The following is a 14,055-nucleotide window of genomic DNA, read 5'->3' on the forward strand; positions in this document are numbered from 1 at the left end:
TTTTTGCGGTATGTGGGCCTTTCATTGTTGTGGCCTCTCCCGTTGCGAAGCACGGGCTCCGGACGCGCAGGCTCAGCAGCCATGGCTCACGGGCCCAGCCGCTCCGCGGCATGTGGGATCTTCCCAGACCGGGGCACGAACCTGTGTCCCCTGCATCGGCAGGCGGACTCTCAACCACTGCGCCACCAGGGAAGCCCGCATATTTTTAGTAGAAGAAAAAAGCGGGAAAAAATGAAGACATTTAAACTATTACTAGAAAATAAGAATCAAAAACAATCAAATGGTTATTCAGGGACTCAAAAATACAATATCTGGTTAAGAGCTCATTTGATGGGTTTAATATTGGGTTGGCAAAAAAGGTCATTCGGTTTTAAGTAAAAATAAAAGACACATTTTTCATCTTCACCAGGAATTTTATTGAACAACATATTTGTTAACCGAATGAACTTTTGGCCAAGCCAATAGAAGATTAAACACAGCAGAAAAGAAGATTAGTGAATTTGAAGACAGGTCAACAGAAAACATCTAAACCGAAATTCATAGAACAGTATGTCTGGAAAAGACAATATATGAGGCATTCTCAAAAAGATCAAATACACATGTAATTAATATCCCAGAAAGAGGGAGAAGGGGCATGGGACAGAAGAAATAGTTCAAGACACAATGGCCAAGAATTTTCAAACCTAATGAACAACAACATCAACTGATAGATTCAAGAAGGCAGGTGAACCCCTGGCAGGGAAAATACAAAGCAAAACATTCCTCAGAATATCACAAACTCCTGAAAATCAAAGATAAAGTGAAAATTTGTAAAGCAACTGGAGAAGAAAGACACATTAAGGAGAAACACTAAGACTAATGGTTAGCAATAAAACAGGAACTATGGAAGTCATAACAGAGTGGATTGAGATCCTTAAAGTGCTCAAAGAAAAACACTGCCAACCTCAAATTCCCTTTTCAGGGCTTCCCTGGTGGCGCAGTGGTTGAGAGTCCGCCTGCCGATGCAGGGGACATGGGTTTGTGCCCCGGTCTGGGAAGATCCCACATGCCATGGAGCGGCTAGGCCTGTGAGCCATGGCCTCTGAGCCTGCGCGTCCGGAGCCTGTGCTCCGCAACAGGAGAGGCCACAACAGTGAGAGGCCTGCGTACTGCAAAAAAAAAAAAAAAAAAAAAAAAAAATCCCTTTTCAGCAAAAGCGACCTTCAGAAGTGAAAGCAAAATGAGGATTTTCATTTCAGACAAAATCTGAGAAAAATTGTCTCCATTTACTCAACAATAAATGCAAAAGGAGGTTCTTCAGGCAGAAAGTGATAAAATAAAGGGAACATTAGTGAGTAAATATAAAATAATACTGATTTTTAAGATGAAATAGTAGTGTCTTGTGGCATTTATAGCATGTATATAAATGAAATATGTGCAGATGATATACCAAAAGGAAGGACTTAGTGATTCAGACAATTGTAAGATGCTCTCATTATTCAGGAAGTGGTAAAAGTAATGTCTTAATGTCTTAAGTAATGTCTTTAATGTTGTATAAAAAGTCAGGGATGCGGGGCTTCCCTGGTGGCACAGTAGTTAAGAATCCACCTGCCAATGCAGGGGACATGGGTTTGAGCCCTGGTCTGGGAAGATCCCACATGCCACAGAGCAACTAAGCCCACACGCCACAACTACTGAGCCTGTGTGCCACAACTACTGAAGCCTGCACACCTAGAGCCCATGCTCTGCAACAAGAGATGCCGCCACAATGGGAAGCCTGCGCACTGCAACCAAGAGTAGCCCCCACTCACCGCAACGAGAGAAAGCCCACGTGCAGCAACGAAGACCCAACACAGCCAAAAATAAAATAAATTTTTTAAAAAGGGATGCATATTGAGATCTCTAGGGTAGCCACCAAAAGTAAAATTATAAGAATGAATAAATTCCACCCAAGCTGTAAGGGAGAGAAAATAGACTTGAATTACCCTCACTCCAGAAACTAGAAAAGTTAGCACAAAGGTAGAGGGGGGTGACCATCTTCAGACATGGGACAACAGGCAGCACAGGATTGTGATGCCTGAGAGAAAGGAAAGAAATGAGGTGAGCATTATGAAACTGAGGGTGGTTTCCATGCTGCAGTGCAGAAAGAAGAAGCACAAACAGCCCAGCAGTCTTAGTAGAGCTTGGCATTTGGGGAGGTGGAGGTGACTGGAATTTGTGTAGCAGAGTATCAGGGAGGAGGAAGCTAAGTAGATTTGCTTAGGGGTGCCCTCAAATCTCTGGCTGAGTGCTGATTGTGCATATGTGAAGCACAGCTCTAGAGTCCAAGGAAAGACCCACTGGAAAGCACAGTAAGCCAAACAACTTCCAGGGCTCAAAAGGGATGGAGAGTAGTTTAGTTGGCATTCCCACCACCCTGAGTGGAAAGTCCTCATAACATGCGGGACATTGGGCAGAGTTCACACTCGGTTTGTTATAACAGACCTAGGAAACTAGTACAGATTACAGCAAAATCAAACTAAAAATTAATAACAGTTATTCCCCAAATCCCCAAATATATGGAAATTAAACAGCATACTTCGAAATAGCCATGGGTCAAAGGAGAAATCACAAAGAAACATAAAAAATATTTTGAATTGAATGAAATGAAAATACATGTCAGAACTTGTGGGGTGCAGCAAAGCAGCGCTTAGAGGGAAATGCCTATATTAGAAAAGAACAATATTTAAATCAATGATCATGTGTACACCTTGAGCAAATAGAAAAAGGACAAATTAAGCTCAAAATAAGCAGAAAGTAGTAAATAATAAAGATGAGTGAATATAAAAAAGACAAATAGAAAAAAATCAGTATAACTCTTAGTATATTAATACAATTGGTTAACCTCTAGCTAGACACAAATTATCAGTATCAGAATGAAAGAGAGGACGTTGCTACAAATCCAACAGACATTGCAAGAATAATAAGAAATAAGAACAACTTTATGGTGGCAATAAATATGATAACTAGATGAAGCTAATTTCTTGACAGATACAAATGACTAAAACCTAGATAAGAGTAGATAACCTGACTAGCACTATATCTGTTTTTTATAATTGAATATTTGCAGTTTAAAACTTGAAGCTCCATGGGCTTCCCTGGTGGCACAGTGGTTGAGAATCTGCCTGCCAATACAGGGGACGTGGGTTTGAGCCCTGGTCTGGGAAGATCCCACATGCTGCGGAGCAACTAGGCCCGTGAGCCACAACTACTGAGCCTGCGCGTCTGGAGCTTGTGCTCCGCAACAAGAGAGGCCACGACAGTGAGAGGCCCGCACACCGCAATGAAGAGTGACCCCTGCTTGCCGCAACTAGAGAAAACCCTCACACAGGAACGAAGACCCAACACAGGCAAAAGTTAATTAATTAATTAATTAAAAAAAAAAAAAACTTGAAGCTCCAGCCTAGATGGCTTCAAAAGAAAATTCTGTCAAACATTTAAGGAAGAAATAATACCAATTCTACATGATTTCTTCTAGAAAAAAGAAAGAGAAGGGAACATTTCCAATTTTGTTTTACTCGTCTTGGTGTTACCCTGATAACAAAACCAGCTAAAAACAGTTCAGTTAAAAAGAACTACAGAATAGTATCCCTCATGAACATAGACTTCAAGTTCTTAAGAAAATATTAGCAAATCAAATCTAGCAACACACAAAAAGGATAATACCTCATTACCAAGTGAGTTTTGTCTTAAAAATACAAGCTTCTTAACATTTGAAAACCAATAAATGTCACCATTTTAATGACATGATAAGCAAAATCATTTGATGATGTTCATAGTTGTGGGAAAAACATTTTACAAAATTGAATATCCATTCCTGCTAAAAACTCAGCAAACTAAGAATAGAAGAAAATTGCCTCAACCTAATGAAGGGCATCTATGAAAACCCTACAGTTAACATCGTAATTCATGGTGGAAGATAGAATGCTTTCTAAGATCACTTCTGTTCAACTGTTATCACTTCTTTTCGACTTTGTACTGGGAGTCTTTGCTAGAGCAAAAAGGCGAGGAAACAAATAATAAAAGGCATACGGATTGAAGAGGAAAAAATTAACTGTCTTTATTCAAGGATGACATTATCATCTATGCCAAAAATCCTAAGAATCTACCGGAAGGAAGAAAAAAAAAGAAAAACCCTCTAGAACTAATTAGTGAGTTTAGCAAGGACACAAGATAAAAGAATAATCTATATAAATCCATTGTATTTTTATATACTAGCAATGAACAATTGGAAATTGTAATTTACTGAAAAAGAAATAAATTTTTAAAAATATGTGCAAGACCTGTACACTGAAAACTACAAAACATTGCTGAAATTAAAGGCATACATACATACATAGGGCCTAGCCGCTCCATGGCATATGGGATCTTCCTGGACCAGGGCACGAACCTGTGTCCCCTGCATCAGCAGGCAGACTCTCAACCACTGCACCACCAGGGAAACCCCTCAATAATCTTAAAATGTTAATTCTCTGGAAACCGAGCTAAAGATTCAGTATAATCCCAGCCAAAATTTCAGACTGACAAGATGATGAAGGACCTAGACCAGACAAACAATTTTGAAAAAGAACACAATATGATCTCTTCCACAACCTGATTTCAAGGATTACTCTTGTCCTACAGTAATGAAGACAATGCAGTATCAGCATACAGATCATTGGCACAGAATAGAGTCCAGAAAGAGACTACCACTTACATGGTCAACTGATTTTTGTTAATAGCGCTATGATAATTCAATGAAGAAATGATAGTCTTTTCAATATATGTTCCTGAAACAATTGAATATTCATATGCAAAAAAATGAACATTATCTTTTTCCCCACTCTATATGCAAAAATTAGCTAAAGATAGATCATAGATCTAAATGTAAAAGCTAAGACTAAAAAAATTCTAAAAAGACACATAAGGGAAAAACTCCTTGTGACTTTGGATTAGAGAAAGACTTCTTAGATAAGACATAAAGAGCATAAGGCGTAATGAAAATTTTGATTAATTAGATTTCCTCTGCAAAAGACACCATTAAGAAAATGAAAAGGTGAGCTACAGACTGGAAGAAAATATTTGCAGAACATATATCCTAAAAGGGAAGCTGCTCATTTATTGGTGGTAGCAGTGCAAAATGGTATAACTACTTTGGAAGACAGTCTGGCAGTTTCTTACAAAGCTAAATACAGTGTTACCATACAATCCAGTGATTGTGCTCCTTGACATTTACCCAAGTGAATTGATAATTTGTGTCCACACAGAAACAAACACATGAATGTTTATAGTAGCTTTATTCATAACTGCCAAAACTTGTATGCAACCAAGATATCCTTCAATAGGTGCATGGATAAACAAAGTGTGGTACATCCATAAAATGGAATATCATTCAGCAATAAAAAGAAATAAGCTATAAAGCCATGAAAAGAGATGGAGTAACCTTAAATGCTTATTGCTAAGTGAAAGAAGCCTGTCTGAAAAGGCTACACACTGTATGATTCCAACTATATGACATTCTGGAAAAAGCAAAAGCTATAGAGACAGTATCAAAAAAGTCAGTAGTCGACAGTTTGGGGAGTATAAGGGAGGGATGACTAGGTGCATCACAGGACATTTTCAGCAGTGAAACTATTCTGTATGATACTTTTAAGGTATATGAGTGACATTATGCATCTGTCAAAACCACTGGCACTGTACAACATAAAAGTCAAAATCCATGGAAATGTGAACTATAGGCTTTAGTTAATAAGGGTGTATCAATATTGGCTCATTAATTATAACATTTCTCACATTAATACAAGATATGAATAAGGGAAACCAGGGGTAGGGGAGCAGATATGTGGGAATTCTCTGTATTTTCTGCTGAGTTTTTCTATAAATCTAAAGCCTTATTAGCTAAAGTCCATAGTTTACATTAGGGTTCACTCTTTGTGTTGTACATTTGATGGGTTTTGATGCATGTATAATAACATGTAATGTCTTTTTTCTGGTTTTGGTATTAGAGTAATGCTGGCCTTTATAGATTGAGTTAGGAAGTGTTTCCTTTGCCTTCTAGAAGAGACTATAAAGAAATGGTATAATTTCTTCTTTAAATGCTTGGTAGAATTTACCAGTGAACCCATCTGGACCTGGTGCTTTCTGTTTTGGAAGGTTATTAATTATTGATGTAATGTCTTTAACAGATATAGGGCTACTCAGATTATCTGTATCTCCTTTTATGAGTTTTGGTGGATTGTGTTTTTCAAGGAATTGGTCCATTTCATCTAGGTTATCAAATTTATGTGCATGGAATTGTTCATACCATTCCTTCATTATCCAAGACATCAGTAGTGATGGCCTCTTTCATTTCTGATATTAGTAAATTCATGTCTTATCCCTTTTTTCTTAGTTAAGCTGGTAAGAAGTGTATCAGTTTTATTGATCTTTTCAAAGAACCTGCTTTTGGTTCTTTGATTTCATGTTTTCAGTTTCATTAATATCTGCTCTAAATTTTATTATTTTATTTAATTTGGATTTAATTTGATCTTCTATCTTGAGTTTCCTAAGCTGAAAGTTTAGATTATTGATTTTAGATCTTTCTTCTTTTCTAAATATGCATTCAGTGCTATAAATTTCCCTTTAAATACTGCATTCACTGCATCCCACAAAATTTCATAAGTTGTATTTTCATTTTCATTTAGTTCAGATTTTTTCAAAATTTCTCTTGAGATTTCTTCTTTGACTCATGTCTTATTTAGAAGTGTGTTGATTTGTCTCCAACAAATGTTGCTGGGATTTTTATTATACTTTTTATAATCTTTATTCTTATAAACTTGTTAAGGTATGTTTTATGGCCCATACTGTGGTTAATCTTGGTGAATGTTCCATGTGAGCTTAAGAAGAATGTGCACTCTACTGTTGTTGGATGAAGTTGATTGATGGTGCTGTTCAGTTTAACTCTGTCCTTTCTGATTTTTCTGCTTGCTGGATCTGTCAGTTGCTGATAGAGGAGTGTTGAGGCCTCCAACTACAATAGTGGATTAATCTGTCTCTCTTTGAAGCTCTATGAAATTTTTCTTCACATATTTAGATGCTCTGTTGTTAGGAGCATTTACGTTATAGATTGTTATGTCTTCTTTATTATGTAATGTTTCTCTTTGTTCCTGATAATTTTCCTTGCTCTGAAGACTGCTCTGTCTGAAATTAATATAGCTACTCCAGCTTTCTTTTGATTAATGTTAGCATGGTATGTCTTCCTCATTATCTTTACTTTTAATCTACCCGTGTCTTTATATTTAAAGTGGGTTTTTTGTAGACAACATGTACTTGAGTCTTATTTTCTTATTGTTTGGTCTTCTCTTTTCTGCCATCTCTGTTTTAATTGAGCATTTTATATGACTTCATTTGTTTCTCCTCTTTTAACTTATATCAGTTGTATTTTTTTAAAAGATTTTAGTGGTTTCCCCTTGATTTTGCAGTGCACATTTACAGCTAATCTAAGTGCACTTTCAAATAACACTATATTACTTCACTGTAGTATAATAATACAGTAGTTACGTGAAGTAACTACCTCATAACAGAGTATTTCCAATCTCTCCGTTATAGCAGGCTGTCAGTCATTTCATTTATCCATAAGCTGTAATCATCAAATACACTGTTGCTGTTATTTTTGAAGAGTTAATGTACTAGATTAATTAAGAATTTTTTAAAAGATTTTATTACTTTCATGTATTTTTTCTCTAATGCCCTTTTCTTTACGGAGAGTTGAGTTTTGAACCTATATTCCTCTCTCTGAAGAACCTCTTCTAACATTGTTTTCAAGGCAGGTCTACTAGCAACAAATTCCCTCAATTTTTGTTTGTCTGACAAAAAGTCTTTATTTCTCTTTCACTTTTGAAGGATAATTTGACTGTATAGATATAATTCTAGGTTGGTAAGTTTTCTTCATTCTACACTTCTTTCCTATCTGAATGCCTTTTATTTATTTATTTTCTTTTTTTTCTTTGAAACTTTCTTCATTGGTTCTTTTTTATTTATTTTAATTGAAGTATAGTTGATTTACAATTTTGTGTTAATTTCTGCAGTACAGCAAAGAGACTCAGTTGTACATATACATTCTTTTTTATATTCTTATTTGGTTTTCTTTCGACTAATTGTCCTGGCTAGAAGATTCAGTACAAATGTTCAATAGAATGATGAGAGCAGACATCCTTATCTTGTTCACAATCTTAGGGGAAAAGCATGTGTTAAATATAATATTATTCACTACTAAATATAATAGTAGCTGTGGGTTTATACTTTCTGTTCTAAAATTTGATTTTTTTTGCATATGATTCCATATCAGTACCTACAGAGAACCTTCATTCTCTGTAAAAGTGGCATAATATTCCATTGCATGAATATAACAAAAATTTTTTAGTCAAACTTCTGGTAGATATTTAGGTGACTTTTTCACTTACAAGTCATGCTGTAATATGCAGTCTTGCTACATGTTATTTTGCATATGTATGTATATCTCTAGGATAAATCTTAAAAGAATCATTGTAATTTTGGTAGATATAGTCAAACTGCTCACTCGTGTGTTCCCACCAGAAAAGAATGTGTGAGAATGCCTGTCTTCTGCCATATTCTCACCATCATGGTATGTTACCAGAATTTTATCCTTGCCAATCTCATTTTTTAAAAAAAAGTATTTCAGTGTAGTTTTAGTTTGCACTTCTCTTATCATGAAGGAGGTTGTATATCTTTTCATATGTTTAAGAAGTATTTGAATTTCCTTCTTTGTGAATTTTTCATATTCTTTGCCCATTTTCCTTAATGTGTTGCTGATCTTTTTCTTACTGGTTTATAGAAATCCTCTCTCTCTCTCTCTCTCTCTCTCTCTCTGTGTGTGTGTGTGTGTATTTATATATATGGAAATTAACCTTTGGTCTGCAATATGATTCATAAGTATTTTGACCCTAGTTTGTCATTTGTATTTTGACTTTGCTGATTTTTGACAAGAAGAAATTTTAAATGTTCAATTTTAAATGTTCAATGCAATTTATTTTATTGGGCCTGTTTTTGTTTGTTTAAATTATAGCTTCCGGATTTGGCATTATATTTATGTCTTTCCCACTCAGTGATTATAAAAAGATTCTTTTATATTTTCTCTGAATACTATTAAAGCCAAGCTTTTTAAAAAGCCCTTTCTCCTTTTAAAAAGTATAAGATTCCCATTTTTAGTTTTTTGACATCTGTGTGGGTCTCCTAATTCTACAGGTATCTCTGAGAGTGGCTTAGCTCCCTGAGTGCCTTGAGATATAGTTTATCTAATCTAAGAATTTGAACTTTTTTTGGTTAACTAAATGACAAGTTCTTTACTCATTAGAGAATTCAGTTCTAATTTAGTTACACTTATTTCATCCATTTTTTTCAACAGAACAGATCTCATCCTTTTTGGTATTATGTATGCAGAAGCAAAATAAAAATTGAATTCTCCATTCTCTCTGTCTCATTTCTACTTTCTGCTCAAATTCTTATTTTTTGGTTACTTGTGAACTTCTCTTTATCTTTTTTCAAAAGTCTCTAGAATAAAAGAAGAGGATGTCTCTTGACCACAGTCAATCTTATCTCCTATTTACTTAGCTTTTTCAAGAAATACTTAATGAGCAACTACAATATACTTAACCATGTTCTAAGAAGACAGAAACAAAATTAATGATATTTTTGTTTTTAAGGGAGAAAGATAAGGTTACTACACATAATCGCAATTCCATTATCATTACCAGTTATCTGTCACTTATAGTGCATAACTTTTGTTAAAATTTTTTGTTTGTTTGCAAGCATAGATGGACTGTGCTTGGGTAAAATACCCAGAAGTTTTGAAAGAACTTTTCTTCTCTGCAGTTCATTTTTCTAAAGTGCAGTGGTGAATAGGATTCTCAGAACTGGACATACAGAGGGCTTAGGCTATATTTGTATCAACTCCAAGTCTACAAAGCCAGTCATGGCATGTTCTTCCAAGCACTTGTGGCAGGTGACATATATTTTTATTGAGTTGTGCTAGCTTTCTAATAATGCTTTTTCTTAAAGGAAGCAAGTCCCATTTATTCAAATAGCATGTGATTCATATCTGTTTCTCTGGTCCGTTTTCAGTATTTCCTTTGTCTTTTTTGTTTGTTTGTTTGGTTAGTTAAATTCAAGTTGGTACTTGCCTCTTGAAAGCTACTAAATAAATTCTGACTTTAAAGTGAATAAAGGTCTCAACTTCTTTCACATTATCCTAGAACTTAAAAAGTTACATATTAACAAATATGGACCTGTATTTGCTTTCTTGGAAAAACTAAAATTGATCTTGATTGAACCCAACAATATCTCAGAAATTAATTTTCTTATTAATTATAACTGCAGTTTCACTTAAAAACTTTTTCTTCCTCTGAGAATTTATGTATTGTGTGGTGAGATTTTTTTTCCTACCATAAAACCAGTCTGTACCAGGTTTTTGATGTGCAAAAACCTTCAGGTATATTTGTTTTTATAGCATAATCTGCCCTCCACTTGACTTCCTCTTTCTCTCTTGCCATCAGTCTTTCCACATTCCCTCCTGTTCTCTCCGAATTTGGGAGCAATAAGGTAAGTGAACATAGAAAGGAGGGGAAGTGTATTAGAGTTTTCAAGTCAATGATCGATTCTGTTCCTTTACTTTTCCCAAAGACTTGAATTTAATCAAAGTCTACCAATATGTAAAGTAACATAGGATATTGTAGAAACTATATTGGCTTAGTACCTGAAAATTTTAAGCCAGTCATTATCTGTTCCCTGGAGAAACAGGTGATCTTTATAGCTCTTTGAGCAAACAGGTGAAAGTTGAAAAGGGTGGGTGGTATTCTTGAACCATAAGAGTATAACTTAACACATCTAGACTGGAAGAGCCATGCTAAGAAGCAACAACTCAACTAGCAGTCAATGAGAGCATATATCACACATTTAAATGAGTGAGAGTAATGCATAATGTTTTAGATTAAAAAACTGCAAGATGATGATAGAGTAGCTGGCTGTATAGTGATAAAGTTGAATAAGCTTTAGTATGTAAGAGCTCAAGCCTTGATGTTGGACTACCTGACTTAGCCACTTACCAGTAGTGTGAACTCAAGCTATTACTCTATCTCATTTTGCATCATCAGTGTCTGTGTCTATAAGGTAAAGATGATAATAACATACCTACCTTTGCTGAATACACACACACAATCTCATACTGTGCTGAGAATATAGTTCCTGGCACAAAACAAAAGCCCTCAATAAATGTTAAAGTTCTTTTCTTCCTTTTTTTTAAGATTTCTTATGCTACCATAAGAGTATTAAAAGTATTTGCAAGGTTAACGATGCTACATTAGATTTATTAACAACGAATATTTGTATTAAAACAATTAGCAATTCTAGCTTGTTTTGTAAGGGTTAAGTAATTGTGTACATTACTTTTTTTCCCAATGGTGATAATCATTCCATGATATATGTTGAATGTCTTCATCATCCTGTCTTTATTAGGCTCATATTACACTTTAAGAAAATTATAGATTTACCTATTCTCACTCTTTGTGGCATTCTCTAGTCTTCTTAATTTTTTTCTTATCTAAATCTAATACAAACTCATTCCTCTGTTTAAATTACATTTGAGGGCTTCCCTGGTGGCGCAATGGTTGAGAGTCCGCCTGCCGATGCAGGGGTCATGGGTTCGTGCCCCGGTCCGGGAAGATCCCACATGCTGCAGAGCGGCTGGGCCCGTGAACCATGGCCACTGAGCCTGCGCGTCTGGAGCCTGTGCTCTGCAACGGGAGAGGCTGCAGCAGTGAGAGGCCCGCGTACTGCAAAATAAATAAATAAATAAATAAATAAATAAATTACATTTGGTCTTTTGACATTTTTCTTTGTTTTATAACAGTTATAATTTCTTCTGTATCAGTTTATTTTCGTATGACTTAAACTTTCTTTTTCAGAGGTGTTTCTTTAAAATGTTGCTAATGTATAGCCCCTCTCTTCTACTTAAACTTATTTCAATCTTGTGAATTACCTGGAAAAATATATTTAAATGTAAAAATGCATTTTTAAAATTAGAAAGTGTATCATTTAGAAGATGACATACAAAAACCAAGATTGTTAGATGGCTCATTAACAATTTTACATTGATACATGTGAAATGATATTTTTGTTTAAATAAATATAATTTAAAAATAAAAAACATTAGAAGATGTGTTAGAACTCTGAAGGATCCACTCTGTATGGTAGAAATAACATCTAAAGTATTATAGGGATAAGTTAAAGTTTGATACTGTTGCCGCTTGAAATTTGGATTTTTCGTCACTTACTGGATAGAATCTTAAAATGTTAAGTGTGGGATTTGTCATCTTGCATGTTTTCATTTATAAACTAAATCTTTATAGTTATGCTCTACCTGTCTTCAAAATCGGACAGCAACCATTTATCAGAAAAACAACACTTAAAAGATAGAGACTGCTTAGTGTTCATTCTAAGTCTGAATTTAAAACTCTGCTTTACTCCCACTATTAAAGGATAATTAGGACTACGTATTTCCTGTGACAGTATGATTCGTGGTTCATTTTCTGTGGAAAAGGTTGTGAGATTAAAAAAAACAGATCAGCATAAGATATGGAGACATAAGGAGATCATTCCCCTAATGAGATCATATGGTCCTTCAAGGCTCAGTTCAAGAGTTGCCTTTCCTGAATTGCCTTTTTCTGCTGAATTTTCAAAATTGGAAAATGGTAGCTTTAGCATTATCATTTGGGGTTCTCAAAATGATTTTCATTATTTTTTAATGACAATCCATATAATGATTACGTTCCTATTTTTTATTTTTATTATGCTTAATCATTTAATAAAGCATAAACAGTATCATTTAGAGTTTGAGTCTGGACTAGAAAGTCATTAGGAAATTCTGTCAGGTAGGAAATATAATACATTTTTTAAATTATCATTGGCCTATTCAGTTTTTTCATGGTTTAGTTATAAAAATGTGTTTTCCATTACTTTTAGGGTAGGAATAGAGGCCAAGATTTATTATATTACATGATAACATTTACTCTGAAATCTATATATTACCTCTCATTGAAAGATTTGGTTGCAATGAATCAAACCTTCAAGTAATATCTTTTAAAACTTTCTTTATAAAAAGGAAACAAATCAAGAAGAAAACCGCGGTCTGGAGCAAAACAGTGTGTATTATTATTTTAATATACTGTTGTCTTTTCAGGCTCACGAGAGGCTAGAAGATTCAAAACTAGAAGCTGTCAGTGATAATAACTTGGAATTAGTCAACGAAATTCTTGAAGATATCACTCCTCTAATAAATGTGGATGAAAATGTGGCAGAACTGGTTGGTATACTCAAAGAGCCTCACTTCCAGGTAAACTTTCCCTATTGCTCTTCTTTCCAAGTCCCCTGTATTCCCAAAATATTCTCCTTTAGTAGTTAAGTTTCAGTTTAAGATGATGTTTTTTTAAAGATTATTTAGGGCCATATTTTGCAAATTACAACTTAGATATTTTAATATCCCTTTCTGCTGGGACTATGTAAACAGACACACATACTATACAGATGTATAGGGTCTGTCACAGAAATACATCAGAATGGATTTTTCTTTGTGTAATTAAAAAACAACAACAGCCCTGCTTCACCATCACACCACATGCTGGGGACGTTTTTCTCCCTGTGATAGTGCATTTTTCTTCCTCACTACCACTGTTTCCCAGCCCTCCTTGTGACCAGCTGTATACATTTTCAGTATTGCTTCTAAGACTGGGGTGCAGTTGATGACCTTGGAACTAAAGAGAGCTGTATGATGATAGAAACTATGACATAGCATACTTTCCATAGGTAAAAAAAATTAAAATAAATGCAATTTAAGCACTTGTCTGTGTAGGTGAAGAGTTAATCAGTTTACCAAAGAAGAATCAGTTTCAGAAGAAAAGGAGGTCGAGGAGACTTCTTATAAACCTGTAATTCAGACAGTGTGGTATTGGGGCAGTATTAGAAAAATAGAAACCCCAGAAATACATCCACAGACAAATGGCAACTTGA

General features: G+C 35.0%; 1 protein-coding gene across 12 annotated transcripts in view; it reads left to right on the plus strand.

The window, feature by feature from the left end:
• The window catches only part of PALS2 (protein associated with LIN7 2, MAGUK p55 family member), a 108,219-nt gene that overhangs the window by 60,012 nt on the left and 34,152 nt on the right, over positions 1 to 14,055 (plus strand). For all 12 annotated transcript variants that reach the window (XM_082632330.1, XM_082632337.1, XM_082632339.1 and 9 more), the window contains one exon: positions 13,229 to 13,381. In XM_082632330.1, the coding sequence (XP_082488456.1) occupies positions 13,229 to 13,381 (153 nt within the window). The remainder of the gene's footprint in view (positions 1 to 13,228; positions 13,382 to 14,055) is intronic.

Source organism: Mesoplodon mirus (genome assembly GCF_964341445.2).
Source record: "Mesoplodon mirus genome assembly, chromosome: 9".
Classification (NCBI taxonomy): Eukaryota; Metazoa; Chordata; class Mammalia; order Artiodactyla; family Ziphiidae; genus Mesoplodon; species Mesoplodon mirus.